The following is a 22,369-nucleotide window of genomic DNA, read 5'->3' as shown; positions in this document are numbered from 1 at the left end:
GTTGTCATTATTAAAAATATGCGCGTGCACCTGCAGCATCAGGTTATGGGGAGGAAAATATGAGCAGAGCGCGAGAAGAGGGCGAAGAAGTCCATGTGGATCATGTGTTCAATTTTGTTTTATTTAGGAGCTTTGGAATGGTGTTCATGTCATGTGCACATCCTAAAGCATCGAGTGTGATCATAGATAGATAGACTACAGAGGCGCATATAAACCAGTGACGTCCCTCATAACTAATCACGCACATGCACTACTTTAACCACGCGTGAGGAGGCAACACACACACACGCACACACACACACACACAAACACGCACACTCAGAGGAAACGTTGCACTGCAGACCAGACTGACGTGACTACACTGCCAGCTCACTCTGCCTTGCTCTGATGAAAATAAACCCCCAGTCAAAACTAAAGGCGAATAAAAAATGAGTTGCTCCTCTGTCAGAAGCATTCCCCAAATCAACAGCTGTGGTTTTATAAAGGAGGCTTATGCAACCGTGAATTACACTGATATCATATAAAACTGCCCATAAGAATGTCCTTGTTCCCCTCTCATGCCTCCTGCTGTAGTCCTCGGTGATGAAAATGTCTTCTGATTTGTAGTTTAACTTGAAATACGCAGATGACTACAAAAATATACGCTGGGTATCATCAGCCCAATTTTTTTTTTCCTCCCTTGCAGATGCACGCAGCTCAGCGCTCCTCGCCGTTCTGAGCTCAGTCTGGAGTGGCGCGGCTGTAGCAGCAGAATATTTGGCTGTAAACAGAGACACAGTGCTGTTGTCTCGATGCGAAACGCAGGCTTTTAGGAGACGGTGAGTGATTCGAGGAGGATTTTATTGCAGAGAGAGGCTCGTCTCATCAGTGCAAGCTGGTGAGGGAACACGATTTTCTTTACATTTTTTGGAGCTGTCTTTTCCCCCTTTTGCTTGTGTGCGCGCGTATCCGTGCCGTGTAATCCATCCGTGTTTCATTCTCTCTCCTTTTTTTTTGTTGTTGTTGCTTCATCGTAAGTACTTCACTGTCCGTTTTATGACTCTTGTCCATAAGATGCCCGAGCTATCGCGGTCGCGAGCTGGGTCTTTTTGATGCATGTCAATTTTATCTCCTTGGAAATCATCACGTAGGAGTCAGGGAGCGAGACAGCAGAGAGAGCGCGATGGGGAAAAAGCAAGGGATCCCAGTTGCAAATGTAAGAGGATTTTTATTTAGCAGCCACTGAAAAAGAGATTAGGGCGACAGCAGTGGAAGTTAAATTGTGCTGCATATAAAATGGGCGGGCTAGTCTTTATATTAGGCTGGTACGGGCGATTCTAAAATTAAATGGTCTGCGCTTGGACACAGTCTGTTCGCCATGCGCTTTATTTACAGGCACGACTGATGAACTAAAAGGTTGATTTTGGATGCAGACCTCGGTGCACAGAGCAGATTTGTTAGTTTAGTAGATTTTTTCTTTTTTTTTTTTGTTGCTGACAGACTGAGAGAGTTCAACTCACTACAGCACCACCAATGAACAGTGAGAGAGACCTGCGCATATCGTCAGCAGCCGCTTCTCCAGCCTCAAGCTAAAATTCGTCAGATCTGAGATCACAGAGGATTTTTTCTCATTCAGTCCGGCTAGAAAAGATATTCTGAAAAGTTTGAGGATATAGCCAGCGGACACCGAATATACCCCCGACTCATCTGCTGTAAGTGATTCTCTCCATTTTTCTCGCCTTTTTATCACGCAGAAGAAGCAGCAGGGGGGGAGATGGGGAGTAACACACGGCTTTAGGAAGGGATGCTTTGCGTTGCTGGACGCCGCTAGAATCGAAGGCGAGTTTTTATTTGGGAGAAAGGGGGAGTCGCGCCGTCGAAATTGGCACCGTTTAAGGGGTATTTTATGGCAAACGAGAGCCGTTTGAGGCTTTTAACGGGAGGCAGCCTGGCTTCAGCACCGCGGACAGCGCTCCGAATAAAACAGCATCAACGCACATTTGCTTAATTACTCCGCCACGCACGAATTGGATCGCCATGCATGTATTTAGACCAACCTTGCAGGGGATGCCAGTTGCATGCTAAATTTCCCCCCAGCTCGGGTATATTCGTGCATGGTAAGGCAGAGAGGGTGACATTTCCTCTGAATAACTTAGAAAGTGTGCTTGTGCGGGATTTTCTCCTCCAGTCGTTAATCTGCATCATCCCCGCTTTGTCAAAGCCTTGTCAACCCAACGGATTTATTTTATTTTTATTTCATTTTAGCACAGCATTGTACGTCCCCCCCCCCCCCTCCTCTACCCCCTCCACCCCCCTCCCCGACTCCCATCCGCTCACAGTGCACCTTGGAACATCACAAGCAAGTAGCAGGGGCATTGTCTTCTATGTGGGCTGTGTTTCAGTGGCAGCTTTTGGTGGTCGTGTGTGAAATACTGGTTTAGCGCTTTCCCCTGTAAGTAAGTATAATTGGTCCTCTCGTGGACACATCGATTATGCCTTCAAAAATGGACCGTGGATGTGAGCATTGTGTTTTGCATGCACAGTAGCGCAGGCTAATTGCTTACATACTTTATGACCCGGCTGACATCATAGCTAAATGATTGAGGAGGAAGCAAATGCTCTTATTTTGTGTGTGTGTGTGTGTGTGTGTGTGTGTGTGTGTGTGTGTATGTGGGGGGGATTTGGGTTTGATATTGCGGTATTGCGCCTTTCACATTGCAGGGTATTAGAGGAGGCTGTGTACAGGTGCTACAAGCTCACACAGGGTGTTATGTGCTCGATGATGTGTTGCCTTGTTTCCGTCTTAATTATTATGCGTTACAGATGCAGCCATATCGCATGCGTGTGCACTGAGTGTCAGCTATGTGAGTCGTATTGCCACTGGGTCCCCTTTTATGATCATGGAAATGCTGAGCAGCTATTTAGATTCGGTCTCCCACATAGTTAGGGTGTAGAATATGTCTCTGTCAATGTGACACATAATTTAAAATGACGTAAAATCTTTGAGGAGTGCGTGTGTCAAGTGGCATGTGATGGCCCAATGCATGTGGCAGGGCCATTTGGTTTGATTCATATGCTGTCAGTGAGTCTGTGAGAGATGTTAAGAAGCAGGACCAAATGTCTCTATAGGAACAAGGTCTCCCTCACAGCCTCACAGCCTCCACGTTGGCTGCTGTTTTGGCACATCTACATGCTTGTTGACTCTTGGTGTGTCCAAATGTTGGGGTAAATGGTGGAGCATGGCTCATATGACTTGGTAATGATGTTCATTCTCTCTCCCTTTGACCTCCAGCAGTGAAAGGTCCTCATATTGCAACTATGTGTGGACGGAGCAGGACGGCCTTGCTGTGTCTGTGGGCTTGCTTGCTTGTCGCCAACAACGTACAGGGTGGGAAAAGGTAAGAACTTTAACTTACAAATGCACCTGTATGTTACATTGGATGACTGGAACATTTTAAGCATGTTAAACCATTATTCATATGACTTAGTTTTAAAGCCTTATGCAGAGTTTGAGACGACTGCGCATTTTTTTTTAGTCTAAATATCACCTATATGATCAAGATATCACTGTAACACTGCAGTTGCACAAAGTGACATTTGGAGGACAAACTGTGAAGAGGACACTGCATTGGGCAAAATATTGAATGCAGTTTTGTCAAAGAGGACAATTACCTTTTAATGCTGGTGTCAGTGCTCGCCGAATGGTCAACTGGTCAATAAATATGTCAGTAAATCTGTCAGGCAGTCAGCCAGCGAAGGGGGCAAGCAGTGGTACACCTGCTGAGCTGAAATTCCGCCTTCCTGCCTATTGCTCGGTTTATTGGGTAACACCCTTTCAGAGCATATTCACTGGGGTTGTAACTGGGGCATCCCCACGGGACACCTCCATGCTTATAATGGCATTGAGGCAATACGAAGTGCAACCCAGAGAGAGGAGCCAAAAGAGCCACTGTCCATGTAACCATAGTGTTAGACTTGTTTTGGTTCACTAGCCTTGTGGGGCAACATTGACATTCTGAGTTTTTCAGACCTGGACTGTGTACAGTAGATTGCACTGTGATATTTGGCACAGATTTCTGCATGTGTTTCTGACAGTGACTGCGGGGATAGTGGTGGGGTCGATTTACAGACACACTTCTCAATGTCAACACTGAGGTGTCGGATGTCACCTAACCAGAAGCAGGCAAACAGAGGGAGAAAGAGAGAGAATGACTGGATAAGAGATGACAGCAATTTGATCCACTGTCATGTGTCTGCAGCTGCATCAATTCCCACATGGTTCAAATGCTGGGCAGCCATTCGTGTGAAGCATACCTCAGAATATCATAATCTGGCTCCACTGCTTGGATTCATATGGATAACTTTGTCATTGAAAGCCTTAAGTTAATAACACACAAAGCAGATAAACATTGATGGGTATAAAAGTACAATTCATCAGGTAGTTGCAACTGCATGAGATCATCTGAGCTCCCATTGTGGTTCTTCTGGAGAATCCTGGAGAGACTCAAGAGATCAGGCTTTTCTGCATGGTTGAATAATTCAGCAGAACTGTCACAGGCAGTTGAATTGAATGGTGATGACTTCAGATGGTCCAGCTTGCTTCCCTCTCAGAGACAACAACTACGCCACAAAAACACACATCCAAACAGCATACAGTACACATTTTCAGCTCGCGTGCCCCGAGCACATGCAGAACATGGGCGGAACGTGTCCTATTTAATATGTACGACGCACTGCAATACGTCACGATTGCACACTGATTTGATCTAACTGATTAATCACGGCCGTGGCTAAAGATTTGAGCTGTGCCGACTGGTGAAAGGAAGGTTTTGATTTACTGGGTTTGATGTGCTGTATGTTGAGCACATTAGGGGAAAATGTAAAAGTACTGATTACTTTACAGAGGAACTGTCACCGCAAACTGCAAAGCAATTATCACCCAAAGATTTACTGTATAATCCAGTCCCCAACTCGCACATACACACCTTGGGGGATTTTGACGAGACACGGTAATCAGGAAGACCTAGCACTCTGCTACAGTATGTTGCCAACGAAAGAAATTGCCTCATAATTAGATATCCGAGTGACGAGAAAGAAAGGGAACGAGAGAGAGACGTACAGTAAAATGGAGAAAGGAGGAGAGAGTGAAAGAGAGACGTTGGCAGAGTGAGTGTGAACGGCACTGTTGCTGTTCAGATGACCTGTAGATGGGGATGGTGTACAATGTTTTATGAGGAAGTGGCCCCTGGCTGATAAACATGTGTATTCTTCCACAGCACCTTTTCCTCTCCATTTTCTTTTCTTTTCCTTGACATACAAACCCCCCCCCCCCCCCACCCCCCCCAGCCCCCCACCCCCACCACTACCACTACCACCCCCCCACACACACATGCACTGTGAAAAATATCTGTGTGCCATATAATCAAATGCATTTCAATTCAGTAAAAATGCTGGTTTCTACTGGGTTTGGCAAATTTGATTCGTCTGTATCTTAAAAAAATGCAGCAGACTTGTCATTCAAGAAAGGCAAGCTCAAAAAGTGTGCCCTTTGATAGATTCCTGCTTTCATTAAAGCAAAAAACATGTAATTTTCACTATTTCTACCACTGATTATTGATGACTGTAAGGCTGGATTTCTTTCTTTGTATCCCCCCTGTTAAGCATATTTTAATTATTGGTGAACTTAAAAGAGCTGAGGGACATCCTGGCTTGTTTTCTCTGTTGGTGGAAACCACAACAAGAGAGAAGGCTGAAACCCTCAGGGCAGACTAAAAACTGTTTCGGTTGGTTGCTCTGATTTGGCAAATAGGAAATGCCTAAATAAATGTAGAAAGTAGGAATATTAATCATGAAGGGAAGAGGAGGTTGTGTTTTATTTTAGCCTCAGTTGACGTCCCATGGATGCAATTTATGCTTCCTGTATTTATACATAATTGGCTTCTCAGACCTGAACAAAACAGATTAATTATTGTTTTGAATTTGAGTATTTCAAAGCTGTTACCTTCAAGACTGATGCAAAACAAAACTGCTCATCACAGTTTGTACAGTTTTTAATGCCGGCTTTGGTTTTTCAGAGAGTTCCTTTTTTTATTTTTTATTTTTTGGCAGATAGAAGGATGCTTGCGAATTAAAGGAAATTGGTGGCAGAGAGATGCGCATTAACCCTTTTATACAAATCCATGTGTGACACGGATGCCGCATCCTTATTTAGAAAGCAAAATGTTTATCAGCTCACGTTCAAAGCTGTAGGATCTGCCTCAATCCCTCAGCTTTGAACGTGAGCTGTGTCTCTCTGAAATGCCCCTCCCCGGTTTCACTTAACAATTTCCTCACCTTTTCCCAACCTCGCTCTTCTGCCTTTTATCTCCCCCCTCCTCCATCTTCGTTATCTTTGTCGTGTTTTTTTTCTTCTTCTCTTCTTTGTCTTTTCTTTGGAGCTTTCCTCGCATCTCCAGACGCCACTCTCCCTCCAGCCGTCCCTCCTACTTTTCCTTCCCTCCCGGTGCAGGTCCCTGCTAAATAATCTTGATGACCTCTCTCTCCTTGGAGCCGTTCAGCTTGCAGAGCTTGTTTCCAAACACTTGCTGTTTATTTAGCACGCAATCAAACCAAACGCTATTGGCATAAAAAGAGGGAGAGGATGATTGCTCAGAGGCGCACAATACATTGCGAAGGAGCTTTATCTGATTATTATTAACGCTATCGCACATGCAAACATATGCATGAATGTATACACAAGCCTCGGTATGTGCACAGATCCTGAGCCTCAAGTGCATGCATGCATTGATTCAGGTATGCAAATACACACATGCACACACACACACTCTCAACATCTTGCCTTTATACAATGCAATTAGAGGCAGTATTCCTGATTATGAGTTTGCTGAAATATTTATGCGTGGAGATGCTGCTCTTACAATTACTGATTGTGACTGTTTTCAGCATTGCTCTAAGCATTTTGTTTCATGTTGTTCAAAGAGCACATTCAGCAAGGCCTTTGTGGTCTAAAGACCATATTAAGGTATAAATTATGTATTATGATTTCTCTATTCTCTGTTTCTCTGTGAGATTGTGCCTACAGTACGTGTGTGTGTGTGCGCGCGCACATGTGGTCTCTGCATGCCCAGTTTTACATTCTGATGAAAATAACTTTACCACTTGCCACACTCTCCAAAGGGATAATACAGAATAATTTGCCTTTGTGGAATATTTTCCTCTCCAGTCCACCTCTGAACAATCACTTGCTCTTTCATCTCATATCAATATGATCTAAAGCCTCATGGTCACACTGTGAATTGCAAATTGGCAAAGACAGCGAAATGCGTCAGTGTCATACAGGTTTGTCCATTTTTCCCACATTCAGGGTGCATTCTGGGCTGCCCATGTACTTCAACAGAGCTGTCTCGCAAACTACAGAGCCGATATCCTCCCTTTCTTTTGTCTTTGATATATGATTCATATTCAGAGTTTTTTCTTACTCTTTTGGCAGTTTTGACTGTGGTTTTGGACTCTAGCTGTGACGACTTTAAATCTTCTCCTTTGCTTTGCCAGCTCTGGGCAGAACAGCATGACAGGTGAACCGCCAGATAACACTACAGTGTTCACCAAGATCTTAGACAGCCTTCTGGATGGCTATGACAATCGCCTCAGGCCAGGACTGGGAGGTCAGTAAACCCAAGTAATTGAATGTCTTTTGTCCCCCGTGGTGACTGTTTGAATCTTTTTATCCAGCATGCAAATGTTATCTAAAAGACTCCTACAAATAGCTTATGTTTGACATGACACCACATAGTAAAATCCATATGACTAACTCTTATGGAGGTGGGTTTGCTTTCAGTGTCAGATTTTGTGTGTGATAATTAAAAAAAAAAGACCCAGAGACTCATTCTTCACCTGCTGCTTTTGTGAAACAGTGAATTGTCATAAATCCAGCACTTCTAATATAACACAGTGAATGACATTTGATTGTGTGGGCTTCTCCTCACTCTATTGTCAACTGTCCATTGTCAGAGAGAGAAACAAAATGGCAGGAAGACTGGGAGAACAATCCAGAAATGCAAAATGAGAGAACCAGAGAAAGAGGAAGAAACAGAGAGTAAAAGAGAAAAGTGGAAGAGCGATAATGTGAGAATTGGTGTGTGAAGGACACTGAGGATCGCACAGTGTGATGCAGCAGGCATCAAACAGACAGGCGAGTAAAACCAGGCCTGCTAGAAGTTCAGCAGCTGAGAGGAAGAAATTATGGATTATGATGGGTATCATTCATAAATCATGCTGTCATATTTCAGTTTCAGAATCGCAAGGAATGAACCCTCACATGCACACACACACACACACACACACACATTGCCTCTGCCACCCCCTCCAATTGAATCCCCAGTGGACCCATTTTGGCTATCAGTATTATGGGACCAGAGTGGCATATTTTCAGTAACACAGCAATGCGCAAATTTATTAAGAGATTGAACCACTGTCCGGGTAATGGAGCTGACACTGAAACCAATACCAGCAGAAATGGTTATCGACATCCAAAATGGGCATTTTTATGGTGGTGTTTTTTTCCTTTTTCCAATCTGTGTCCCCATGAATGTGTCTAAGTGTTAAAAATAATGTTGAATAGATTGAATGGATCAGAGGCTATAGCCAGGTGGTCTTGTATTAACAGGTAGTTAGGGACTAATGAATGCCACTGATAGTCACTCACTCTGGCAATTTCCTGCTTCAACAGAGCGTGTAACTGAAGTCAAGACTGACATTTTCGTGACTAGTATCGGGCCAGTTTCGGACCATGACATGGTAAGAGTCTTTTTGCCTCGGTAAATGTCACCAGTTTTCCCCCTTTCCCTGTCCCCTCCACCTCACCGCTGTCTTCTAACCTTTCTGGGCACAATGGTCTCTAAGCTGTAAAATAATTATAAATTTGATGATTCATTTAATTAACTCTTGATGTGTTAATAAAACTGTCACATGTGTGAAATGTATTTTCTGGTGCACGGTTCATATCCCATTCCACATAAATCCCACCCCCCTGCACTCGTAAATATGACTGCATGGGACTTTTATGTGCAGGTCGAAATACGTTGTGAACTCTGGCCCTAAACTCTGTTTATTAGTTTGGGAATATACAAAAATAGCCTCAAATATTCTGTTTGCTGAGCTTGTAGTTGAAGTGTGGATGTTGAGGTTAAATGACCAAAGTGCAACAAAAAAGAATTGGTTAAAGCTGTAGTTGATAACTTATATTTTCTTTTTTCCTTATTTCAAGTACTTCTCAGTGTTAGACAAAACACAAACACCGTAGTGAACACTGTGTGGGGGCACGCCACTTAATTATTCACGAGTCCACGTGTTAAATGTCCTTTTATTGGCCTGATATTCACGGTGAAGCTGCGTCCATGTCCTCTGAAATAAAGACAGTCCATTTCTTCCATTTTCTGAGGAATATTGCTCCTCTAGACCTCAGGGACCTCATCTTTCCCATTATAACGATCTCCTTGATTATGTCCATCCATTGTTTAAGGCTTGGAGGCTCAGATCTGTACCAGTTCTTTATAATCGCCTTCTTGCTAGCAATGATGGGACCTTGACATCAGCAGGTATTTAATATCCCAAATGGAACATTTTTTTTTCTCTTAAGTATTTGAATTTTTGGAAACATCCAAAAAATATTGGAGCGCTTGGCATTTATGTGTCTCCAACACTGCTGATGTGACAGGAGTAGTTTGCCCTTAATGTGAGGTGTGACAAAGAACTGTATTAAGTTAAAAAAAATATATATATACTTTTTTCATATTTGATAAATCTGAAACTACATTCGCAAAGTGCTAAATGAGGCAGTTAATCCTCAAAAAAAAAAAAAAAAAAAAAACCAGATTCCTCTGCCTACTGTGTTGCCTTGAAGCACTTCTGAAGGTCTTACCCCACGTGAACCAAAACAACCAATCAGGGCCGAGGAGTCTCTAATGCAGCTGTCAATCGCTGCTCATGAACTGTGGTCAAACTGTTAAACTGGGCAGCGGTGATTAAACATGCATCAAGATTCTGTTACTGCATTGCCTATTTCTCAAATGAGAGAGTTTGTGACCTGGCAACCATGTTGAAGACAGTCAAACCGAGAACTGCCAATCCAGCTTTCTCATTTTACAGCTAAACAGTACACTAAAATATGTTTCTTAAAACATATTTGGGGAGAAATAGGCAATGTAGTAACAGAATCTTGACTCATATTTTATCTGCTGCCTGGTTTGATAGTCTGAGAACAGTTTATGAGCAGTAACTGACATGATTTGCGTTAGAGACTCCTCGGCTCTGATTGGCTGTTTCTGGTGTTATATGGTAGATTCTAGCAAATGCCATTAGAAGCAGTTGTAAGAGGAGGAGGAACCTGTTTTTTACTGACCATCTGTCTCATATGCTTAAGTATATAACAAGAAGTTGTTTTCATTTAAGTTAGCAACTGTAGCTTTAATTGAATGATTAAATAAACAAAGGCATCTGACAGTGATTGACTGGTATTGTAACAAATGCATCAGAGCTTTCTAAAGGTACCAGTTCAAGGATCTGATCTCTCTGTCACTCCTGTAATGTAATTAAATTGCAGCAAACATAGCTATACTTTGTACCATGTTGCTGTGACTGAAAGGGTCAGGCTGTTGAGATTCCAGATAAACACTGCAGTATGATGAGGTGATTTGACAGTAGGCATCAGTGGGGGGAAAAACACAGCTACATTTCAATATCAAATAAAAATGAAACATCAAAATGTGAGTCATCGCAGTTATGGTTTCTTTAGTCTTCAATATGCTACCTAAAAAAAAAAGCCGTGGGCTGTTCAAACACGAGCATCTGATCTTTGCTCTGTGCACCGGAAACCAATTAATCTCATCCAAATGTCTCACTGCCTCTCTTTACCACTTGAAAAAAAAAGACTCCTGTTATCTGCACGTGAAGTGTTGTACTCTATTTGACATAATCTCACTTAATTGCACTAGCTGACATGCGGGCCAGGGCTATTTTGCTGCTGTGTTAAGGCCAGAAGGAAGAGCTGAGGAACATTTTCTCCATCTCCAGCCTCTCCCTATCCCCCTCTATTACCTTGAAGCTCTGTTTCAGCTCATACTAATTATCTTACGTGGGCCAAGTCGAAATGGGAGGGGGGGACAAAAAAACAGGCTGCGCTGTAATTTTTACAGGCTCCCTTTACTCTGCCGGGCAGTCATGTGGAACCATTAGAATCTGCTCTCAGCTATAGTCATTAGCTGCTTTCAAAATGAAATGTCCTTCTAATTTTGTGTCCAGTGCTTCCTTTTTGTGTCCAGTGTAATTTAGATTACTGAGAGAAGAAGTTTCCCCAAAGTGAAATGCTAACAATGATCATTCTTGGCACTTACATAACAACGCAATACCAAATGACCGAATACCAAATGATGCCCTATTTGCATGGAGTGCATTAAACTGACCACAGCAAAATATCGTCCAAAATGAAATGACAGAAAATGGAAAAGGCAACAACACGCATTTCTATGTGAAATAGAGAACAATTACTATATTTAACAATGGAGGAAAAAATACCAGCCAGAAAGCCATCCACTTCCGTCTACTAGATCCTGAGCATATTTGCCAAAGCCTGTAACATGAAGAGACAGTTACCAGCAGGGAAACTAGGCCAAGACTACCATAAGAAAGTCAAAGTGACACAAGGAGGAGATAAAGCAAAAAAGTGAGAAAAGGAAAAAAGGTAGGATTGCTCAGCATATTCCCCAAACCTGCTGTAGTAGATGGAGGTGGTGGGAAGAAAAAAACAGCCACAGGGTTTTGGCCTTTGCTTTTTTTGTCCCCCTTTTGACTTGTATTCCTCTCCACCTCTCGTCGTCCACCTGCAGGAGTACACCATTGATGTCTTCTTCAGACAGAGCTGGAAGGATGAAAGGTTAAAGTTTAAAGGCCCCATGGCTGTGCTGCGTCTCAACAACCTGATGGCCAGCAAGATCTGGACCCCCGACACCTTCTTCCACAATGGCAAAAAGTCGGTGGCTCACAACATGACCATGCCAAACAAGCTGCTTCGGATTACAGAGGAGGGCACGCTGCTCTATACCATGAGGTAGGCCGGCAATGTTCTACTACACTGGTGCAATAAAGGGTTTTAGAAAGAGCCAGAGACTAAAATGTTCTTGAGCTGACACTGAAACTATACCATTACTCAAACTGAGGTATATAGTGCTTTTGTTGGGGACTATTTTCAGCTGTGGATTTATACACATTTGGAGCACTTGTAAGTATTTCATGGCACAATAACGATGTATGAGGAGGTGCCTGTGTTTGTGGTAATTAAGGAGCATGTCACACAGTCCAATGGTGTGGTTTATTGATGTGTTTTTAATAGTTTTTGGATAACGGTGGAGACAGAGCTCTGTCATTACATATACAGATAATACTTGTTAGTAAGATGAATTTATTGTGGATATGGTCTCGGTTTTTAATAATGGAGCTTGTTGCCAGTAGGTATAAAGTACCGGTAATGACCAGCTTTATATTTGAAGCTATTAAATGAAACATTTTTGAGTAACCTTTCTAAGGTGCATCGCCTCTACCCTGTTTAACTGTGAATACACACATAACTCCATTTTATAGTGTTGGTTCTTTTACAGGAAGATGATTTATTACACTACTAAATTTATATTTTTATTTCCATATATTTAATTATTTACTGTTTTTTAGAGGTTATGGTCAGCCATTTATAAGTTCTGTGTACCACATAAATTTTCATTACAATATGTCATTTTTCCATTGTAGTGGTCACTAGGAAAGGTATAATAGTTTTATTCTGTCATGATTTATCACTTTGGGGATACTACCTGACAGTTGCGAGCAGGAAGATAAGGTGTATGACCAGCTGAGCTGAGTTTAGAACCAGTTGTGGCACCTCAGCAGCCTTCAGCAGAATGCGGGTGAATAAAAGCCTCAAAGGCGGCACAAACCTTGATGCACACACACACACACACACACACGGCAGAGTGAGGCTAATGTGAGATGTCTAAGGCGAGGATTGTAAAACATTTGTTTTAGCATGTTTACTAGCAGGGGGAGGGGGTAGAGGCGGAGCCCATATTGCTGTCACAGATGAGCGAGATGAGGGATGGATGGGAGATTAGTGTGTCACGGGTGGCCTGACGTGCTGTTTTTCACCAAGCTGTCAGGAAATAGAAACCCACAGCTCAGGGAACTGGAGCGTTTCTGTTGGTTTGGGGAAAAGTAGCTGCATTTTGACAGTGTTTGGGGCTGAGAGACTGGGGGGAAATAACAGTACACCACATGCTCCTGGTGCCTCACTCTACTGAATTATCACTCTTGCGCCTTCACCATCACTGTCACCATGCTCTCGCTCCTCCTGGCTTCGCCAAATGCTCTGTTTTCCTTACTTTCCTTTTCTAATTCACTATCCATGTCTGAATGAATCTCTCTAGGCTCACAGTAAGAGCAGAATGCCCCATGCACCTGGAAGACTTCCCTATGGATGCCCATGCTTGTCCACTGAAGTTTGGCAGCTGTAAGTGGCCTCTGCACTCACACACATGCACACAAACGCACAGCACACAGACACACATGTGCCTCTCTGACACGCCGTCACTACCTCATCCAACTGGAAGTGCGACCCCAGCACTGGTCCCTGATAAGGGATGACAGTGTGGTAACAGCTGTTCTCCCAGAGGAACTGTCCGCCATGGCCGCTCTGGTCCCCCCCATTCAACCCTGCAAGACCCGGCAAGACCCTGGCAGGCATGCAACGCGCAGACCTGTGTTTATCCAAGGCAGCACTCTCTGTAACGTTTCCAGAGCATCACACCAGCTGCTCACCGCTGACAGCTAGCCCTACCCTGCATCATCCTTGGGAAGACATAACAAGAGATAGAATGATGGAGCTTGGAGACAAGAATAGAGAATGAGAGAAGAACTAGCGGGGAGAAAACATACAGGGGGTGGGGTGCGAGCAAAAATATGGCAAAAGTGAAATAGATGGAGAAGTGAACGTCACACTGTCTCCGTGCCATTCTTCAGACAGCTGCACAGCGTGAGTGAGAGGACCGAGCCTCAACCCCCCCTTTAAATTGAACTCACTCCCTAAATATTTCAGTGATGAGCTCTCTTCCTTATGCTGCAGTCTGCAGTCGAGCCATCCTTTCCTCTGCAGTGGTCGAGCCACACTGCAGCTTTGACAGGTTGGGTGGCCGGAGGGAAGAAAAGACTGACTTGGCTGTTTTAAGGTCATGTTGTCCTGTTGGGATGTTGTTTGTTTGTTTTCTTATAAGTAGAGGGATGACATGACATGATGTGACACGACATCACATCACATCGCATGATAAAATGCTAAAATGTTTGAGGAGGAAAAAACAAAATGCAAGACAGGATGAGCTTAAATAATAAAAAGATGAGATGAAACAGTTGGAGATGAGGTGAGCAGACGCTCTAACAAGGGGGGAGAAAATAATGTGCTTAAATAGCAAATGAGACAAGACAGGCAGAATTGAGATGAGAGCGGACCAGACAAGATGAGACCAAATAAGATGAGGTAAAACAAAACTAGAGGATTTGAGTGGAAGACACTGGCATTCCTAGCAGCTCCAAAAATATACACGTGACAACCGCCAACCAGCAGCAAAATAATTTATAACTTTTCACTCTGTTCATCTCTGTCAGATGCCTACACTCGAGCAGAAGTGGTGTATGTCTGGACCAGAGGGGCTGCCCAGTCTGTGGTGGTGGCAGAGGATGGCTCCAGATTAAACCAGTATGATCTGATGGGGCAGAGTGTGGATTCTGGTGTGGTCCAGTCCAGCACAGGTAGGTTTCAGTTGGGGTTACAATGTGCTTTTAATTACACAGTTCACTGTGAAATAAATAATTATTACGAGGGAATTTTGAATGTTAAATTGTCTCCAGGGAAAGATTAAAGCTCAGCACACACACACAGTTACATCGTCCTTTTCATTGTTCGCTATAAAAACATTGTTCATCATTCATCACTGAACAAACCACTGGTCTGAAACTGCAAATTCCGACACAGCTGTATCAGTTCATCTGCATCTTCAGCGGCATCAGTTTGTCGCTTTACAAATGACAGGCCATGCCCTAGATTCATAATTTCCCTACTGGCCATTATGTCTTTTTTCCACCTCCTCTTACCTCCATTGATACTGGCAAAAATTAGTGACAGCATAAATTGGGTGACCTGTTTGCAGTGATGCTAGCTGCAGGCAGAAAGTAAAGCTTAAGCCAGCCTTATTCCAAGATCCATACTTTGCTTTATTAGCACCAAGCTCCCAAGTGATGCAATATTGCCAAGCTTGACTGAATAAGCTATGCTGATATATAAATGCATTTTATTTTTTATTATTTGTTGCAGTTATTTACGTCTCTGGAAAGCCTCAACATATTGTTAGAACCCGATTAAACCCCCAGTGCTGTTCCTGTGACTGTCGTATTCTCTCTGCGACTGAGTCTAACTACACTGATGAAATGGATCATGCCTGGGTATTGATTTTGTTGACAAATGACACCCATAACTATGCCGATAAATCTCAACCACAATAAAACTGAAGGCCAAAACACAGCAAACAGTTTAGAGAAAAAAAAGCGCTTAGTCTGTAGAGACAGGCACAACAGATGTCCGAAATATATAGTTTGAAGTGTAAAGTTTATCCCAGCATTGCTTCTGACTTCACGTCTTTTGTCCACTCCCCGCAGGAGAGTATGTTGTGATGACAACCCACTTCCACCTGAAGAGGAAAATTGGTTACTTTGTGATCCAGACATATCTACCCTGCATCATGACAGTCATCCTCTCCCAAGTGTCTTTCTGGCTCAACAGAGAGTCCGTCCCTGCCAGGACTGTCTTCGGTGAGTCGTCTGCTCTACTCTCTTCTAAACATCTGCGGGTTGAGAAATGAGCCTATCACCAGAAGGTTTTCAAATCTGTTCTCGGAAAATAAATGCGGAAGACATGATGGCATGACATCAGGCACTCGCTCAAAACTATGGTGCCTGTGCTGCTTAAAAATATAATCCAATGAAAAAAGTCCCTCGAAATGGAACAACTACACGACACAGCATCTAAATGTCACTATTATGTCACTATATGACATCATGTGGTGATTTTACTTCACAGGGACTGTTTTGCAAATTTTGCAGGAGTTGCCTCATCATAGAGAATGTTGAGTACTCATCTTCTGAGATTTAAAAAATGTTAAACCCATTAATATGTAATTACCAGTGGTTGCCATTATAATGAGGTGGTATTACACTTTGCCGCAATTTGATACTTCAATACAATGTTACACATTCAATACATGATTGTTTGAAAGCTATTTCAGTCAAGCCCTTTTTACACTGCCAGATTTTTGGCGAATGTTGGGCCGTTTTGACCAGCTGTAAGCGTTTAGACACACAGAGCCGGATTGGCGAGTTGATCCGAGGTGCGCAATTTTCCACCTCGTAGGGTAAACATATTGGCGGAACCTTTTTGGTTTAAAAAGAATGAGGTGCCCTTCTGCCACGGGAGGGGCTGTTGATGACGCTGCACGTGCGACCCACTGTGTAGACAGGAAACAGCTGATAGCAGGAATGAGCAGCTAGTAGCAAGAGGGAAACACAAACCTGACAGACACTGTAAAGATGAGCAACTGGGGAGACAAGGAATTGTGCGCCCTCCTTGTCCTCGCAGACAAAGAGGCCATTAACCGTCAAATGACGGGAACAGTGAAGGAGAGGCTGACTTACAAGAAAATGGCCGAAGGACTGACCAGCTGCGACTTCCTTCCCACGTCACTGTTTACGTCACACGCTGAGCAACACGTTTTGTTACTTGCTCACGCCCCCCATTGGCCCGAAAAAGGCACATTCTGTATAAACAAAAGTAGCTAGGCAGCATTTTGCTGCACTCCCCGATTTTGTTTTTCTACTGCCAATGCTGAAAAAAGACTGATTAGGCTTTCCTGCAGATTTGCACATAACTCTAATAACTAAGATACATAACTCACTGCTTTCTCATTTGCTTCCCCTCTTTAAAAGAATATGATTTTTGATCCAAGATAAATGAGTGATACGTGATCCCACTGAATATTTCAAAGGAAATACTTCTGATACTTCGCTTTGAACTAAATAGAAGCAACTGTGAGACATACAGCTTTTCCACACACAGCTGTCAATGACCCTGGAGTGCAGCTTTATTTCTTTGCGCCAAGATTGAGAAAAAAAAATGTCTTTGCTGTCAGTATTTACTACAGTGTGAATAACACGTCTTAATTTGCAATACCAGACGAGACCTCAGTGGGAGGGAGGCCGCTTCCAAACAAAAAATAAGAATGGGGTCCTTGATTGATTGACTCATGGTACTACAGTATGTTGACGGAGTTTGATGACTGTCTGAATAGTGAAGAACAAACAGCACTCATTTAAAGGAATAGTTTGACATATCAGTTTGTGTTTTTGCTTTCTTTAATAAGAGTTAAACATGAACCAGAAGGCGATTAGCCGAGCATAGCGCAAAGCCAAAGTTTAAAAAATACCAACACCTCTAAAGCTCATTATTTACATGTTGTGTCTCGTTTATTTAATCCGCACACAAGCAGGAAGGAAAAAAGGACAACATGCTGTAACAATTTCATGAACAGCGGCTGGGCACAGTGTCTTCCTGGTGTCTTTGCTGGTTGCCTGGCAACCTCACAGTGATGACGGAGTGGTATCAATCTTTGCATCTAATTCTCAGCAAGAAAGCTAATAAACATGTTTGCGAAAATGTCAAACTATTCCTTTAAAGGGAGTACAAAAACTGATTAGAATACGCATATTCATTCGCAGCGTCACACTCCAATATGTCGACTCTATTCTGTTCTATTCTGTCTCTGCACCAATGAGGTGAACAAGAGCTTTAATCAGTTGTGGCTGGCTGCAGTAGAATTTCAAGCACAAGGCTCAGTGTGAATTTAGATTTACGTGCTCTGAATGCTTGCCCACAAGTGTGTGTGTTTGTGCCTGCCTGTGTGTGATGTAAGTGTTTGCCAACGTTTGTGTGTGCGTGTGTACCGACTGGCCTATGTGTGTTGTGTGCATGTGTCTGGGCATGTGTACTGGAGTGTTTGTATGTGTCTGTGTATGCGTGTGTGTGTGTATCTGGTGTGTATCTGTCTGTCTGTCACACTAAGGTCTTACATAATACCGCCCAAAAGGAAAGCTCTTGCTAGTCTGCAGCATGCTCTGTAGCAGCAAAGCACAGCAGCAGGCAGAATGTCCTTGAGTTACCTCACCCTACACTCTTTTTTCTTCTTCTTCTTCTTCTCTCTCCCTTTCTCTCTCCCTCCCTCTCTCTTCCTCCTCCCATGGATGTCAGTGTCTCCCCTGGCCTACTACTTAAAGAGCTTTCACAGAAACATTATACAGGCACCAGATTTTGCGGCTCTGCAGTCTCCAGCAGGTTTTTCTACTCTTCCTGCAATGTTTTGGTGTCTGTTTGTGTGAATTGTGTCTCCATGTGTCACGGCGAGCTACCTGCGGTGTTCGTCACGTGTCGAGGGGAAATGAGGATGGCCTAGATTAGATTCGAACAACTATCTAGGGCATGTGTGTGTCCCTCATGCTATCAGTGCTGGTTCTGCTTTGCGAGATTACATGCATGCAGCGTGTGCGCACACACACTCACACTTGGATAAACACATTTACACTCTTTCATGAAGGCGCAGAGCAGCGCAGCATCCAAGTATACTAGGTAGGTCATTCATGTGATTAATATGCATCATCTGAGACAGCAGATGAATGGGTCTGTTCTTCAAAGAGGTTACAATGTCAATATCGCTGTAAATGAATCATTAAAAAGACGTAACCGACAATCAGGTTCTTTCACTGCCATCTTAATCCTTTGGCTATCATCTAAGTCAAGGATTTATGTGGTATATCAAACCATTGTACATATGTCTAGTGCTATTAGGATGAAAGAGTACACTGAGCTGTCTTCACAAAGAAGCCTTTATATACAGTGTGTCTTCATCGACGTAAATCATATGCAAAATGCAACCTAAATAACAACCTACCTGGCAGTACTCAAGAATGATGTGTTATTCATGTTAGGCAGAGGTGAAGGTCTCACTGCTTGCCGTGTTTGCCATGTACAGCGGGAAATGTGTCTCAGCGCCTCATTTGTCTCGTTGAGACTGTACACACTGATTATTTTGAGAGCTGGGCTTGTTAACGGCACTTTAAACATTCCGTGAGCGTGACGTGATTCAGACAGATGTCAAAGTTTGGAGACAGGCAGCTTTGACAGGAACAGTTACAGAACGCTAATGAATACAAATAACACTTAGCTTGAAGTCCCTTTCAGACATGCACGTCATTATGAACATGTGATTTCAATTTATAGTCTGAATAAGTGCCAAAGCTTCTTTTATCAAGAAGTCAAATTGATCGTTTTACCAGGTATGATCTAGTAACATGTTCAATACAGCGCAACACATTCCCATTAACAGATAGTAGGGAGATATTAAATGCACATACTGTTCCGCCTTATTAATGTAACAGTGCTGTAATCAATATATAACTCAATTATGACCTCCAATGTGCAAAGATAAAAGGTTTAATAATCCACACAACCAAAATGATAATCAGACCAGCACTTCTGATTTTCATTAATGCTAACTGCGTGGATGAATGAATGAATATTCAGCAGAATGCTTCTCATACAACAAACGAGAGTCCAAACTTAATGTCCTGTCATTATTTTATAAAGTAGGCTTCACAATTCTCTAATAAATGATGGAATTAATGAGAATCTTTATGAAGGGGGATTCATTGTGTGAAGTGGGGACAAGCGCCACTCATGCCCGCAGTAGTCATTAATTAAATCTTCAAAGGCAAAATAAGTTTTATAATCCATCATTGATGCAGCCTGCGAGAGGAAACACTCTTATTCCTTCATACTTTGTTATGACTTTCCAATTTGTGCTGGTCTCCAGTTGCACCACCTCCTCCTACGCACCAGGTGCAAAATATCACGCAAGCATTATGGCTAGTCCTAACATGTCTAAACAAAGCTGTAAGGAACATTTATGTACATATGTATGCATGGCAATAAATGGTTCACTTGTATAGCGCCTTTCTAGTCTTCTGACCATTTAAAGCACTTTTGTACTACATGACATTCACCCATTCACACACTGGTGGCCAGGGCTACCATACAAGGTGCCACCTGCTGTTCAGCAACCACTCACATGCTCTCACACATTGTTCTGATGGAAAAGTCATCAGGAGTAATGCTGCCTCAACTGACTCTTCGCTAAGTCCCGCCCCCGGATGCAGACTGGCCAATCATAACCTAGCAACGGGCCGCCTCAAACCAGGGTCTGACAAAAACACAGCTGTGCTCCATTGACTCTAATGCAATCGTTTCAAGTTTCCTTCATTTTCAGGCTGGTTTTGTGGATGTGGAGCTAAATGTTGTGCCTGGGGCACGTCGTGTATTAATGATACTTGTTACCTGGAGAGGTTGGAAAAAGATATACGTTTCTTCCCTGTTCCAAAACCAAAATCAAACCCTGAAAAGTGTAGGGTTAGCTAGCTAGCTACTGAAGATGTAGCCTACTGAATGTATACACACGCTGCTTTTGCTTTTAATGATTATAACAGTGAAACAAAGACCGACCCTGCTGTACAGGAACCAGTGAAGGGAAGCAGGGAAACTTCACTGATATTCAACCAGCTGTGTGTCATCACAGTGTGCACTGGTGAATGTTGTTTGACTTCCTCTGGAGATCCCGTCCTGTCCAGCACAGGAGGTCCAGGTGCTGGCAGCGACACGGGGGCGTTCATCTGCACACACTGCGATGCCACACAGCTGGTTCAATATCAGTTTCTCTTTGAGGTGTGGGCTCCATGCTTACTGCGACACCTCATCGGAAAAATTGGTTAGTTTTTAGCCACCTACAAAAAGACCCATTTAAAGAAATCTATATCATTTCCGTGAATGTTATAATTAGAATATTTTCACCACTTTACCTTGCCACCAGACAGCCATTTCCTGACAGGGAACTGAAGCCATTAACTCAAGACCACCAGACTCCACTGACAAAAACAGTCATTTTAGAACATGGGAGTTGCTGGTCTACCACTGCTTTAATTGGTTGGTGTGTAAGGTACACTTAAACTGATATTTATTCTTTTACTTTTTCTTTTAAGGAGGCATTTTGCTGCGGCCCCTGACCAGAGCAGTACATTGTTTAGCTTCCATGCTTTCACGTATGCCCAATTCAAAAGAGTTACCAGTTGTCTACCCAGAATTGTCACTGCTGGTTGCTGGTCTATATGAACGTAGCCAGCAATGCTACATATTCCATGTCTGTAGAGGGCTCTAGGACTACAAATACAAACCGTAAAAAGGCTTAGGAAAATGTGGTGTTTGTAATATGATATTTACTGTAGGAAGAATTACTAAACTGCACAAATGCACTTTAGCCATTTCTCCCTCAGTATATTCACAGCTTGACTTCTCTTTGTTTTCACAGCAGAACAGAATCACTGTGTATCAAATGGTGCACAGATACTAAGAATAAACAAACAACCACTGTAATATTATGTGTTCTCTGATTACTACAGATGTGATCGGGTTTCTTTTTCCAACACAGATGTCCAGATCTGACACAGAAACCTCATTAAAAATGAACAAATGCAGCATTGAAAACACTGTTTAAATTACACTGTGACTATGAAGCACAGCCTCGGCACTCAATCTTTCTTTCCCAAAGCTTTCTCTGTAGATGAATAGGCAATTTAAAAACACAGCAGTGGGTAGAGTTGTCTTATTTATCATTGTGCCGATTAAGAGGCTGATTAGTTTATAGCCAGTTTGGTGTATTGGAAAACTGTTGGCAATGTATTTATTTGCAGTCCAAATGAAAACCAAACGGAAATGGCCACTGATGGCGCTGATATGGTGCTCTCTCTCTCACTTCCTGTCTCCGTCTCCCCCTCTCTGTCTCTAAGCTGTCAGGGACAGCAGTGCTCAGAAGATTATCTCGCCTCCTTCTCCCCTCTTTAAGCGATTGGTTGGGTATTTATTGGTTCTCCCATGATGCTGTTTAATGTATGTGCTCATTAAGAAATAACACCTTGTGTGTGTGCGAGTGTGGGTGTGTGTTTCCGAGTTTGGTGAGAGTGTGTATGTGTCAACGCATGTGTTTGTTCACTATATGTGCACCTGCTGGTTGTGTGCCAGTGGGCGCTTATAAATGCATGATTACTAGCTGACAACATACATTGTAGGCAGCGCAACTATGTGCTGTATGTGTGTGTGCGCTTGTGTTGTGTATGGCACAGATCTCACAGCTGTGGTGCTGGCACAGTCATT

General features: G+C 43.0%; 1 protein-coding gene across 9 annotated transcripts in view; it reads left to right on the top strand.

The window, feature by feature from the left end:
• The first annotated feature begins 442 nt into the window (after positions 1-442).
• Positions 443-22,369, top strand: part of gabra1 (gamma-aminobutyric acid type A receptor subunit alpha1) — a 35,953-nt gene continuing 14,026 nt past the window's right edge. Inside the window, exons 1-9 of one of the 9 annotated variants that reach the window (XM_049591735.1) lie at positions 1,179-1,195; positions 1,480-1,691; positions 3,272-3,377; positions 7,531-7,643; positions 8,708-8,775; positions 11,862-12,082; positions 13,446-13,528; positions 14,677-14,820; positions 15,724-15,876. In XM_049591735.1, coding sequence (XP_049447692.1) covers positions 3,298-3,377; positions 7,531-7,643; positions 8,708-8,775; positions 11,862-12,082; positions 13,446-13,528; positions 14,677-14,820; positions 15,724-15,876 — 862 coding nt within the window. In that variant the 5' untranslated portion in view covers positions 1,179-1,195; positions 1,480-1,691; positions 3,272-3,297. Of the gene's footprint in view, positions 878-989; positions 1,196-1,232; positions 1,692-2,327; positions 2,436-3,271; positions 3,378-7,530; positions 7,644-8,707; positions 8,776-11,861; positions 12,083-13,445; positions 13,529-14,676; positions 14,821-15,723; positions 15,877-22,369 lie in introns of those variants that run through there. The other 8 variants (XM_049591734.1, XM_049591733.1, XM_049591731.1 and 5 more) reach the window with 8 other exon arrangements.

This window comes from Epinephelus fuscoguttatus, linkage group LG12 (assembly GCF_011397635.1).
Source record: "Epinephelus fuscoguttatus linkage group LG12, E.fuscoguttatus.final_Chr_v1".
NCBI classification, from domain to species: Eukaryota; Metazoa; Chordata; class Actinopteri; order Perciformes; family Serranidae; genus Epinephelus; species Epinephelus fuscoguttatus.
This window is presented reverse-complemented; position numbering and strand designations above follow the sequence as displayed.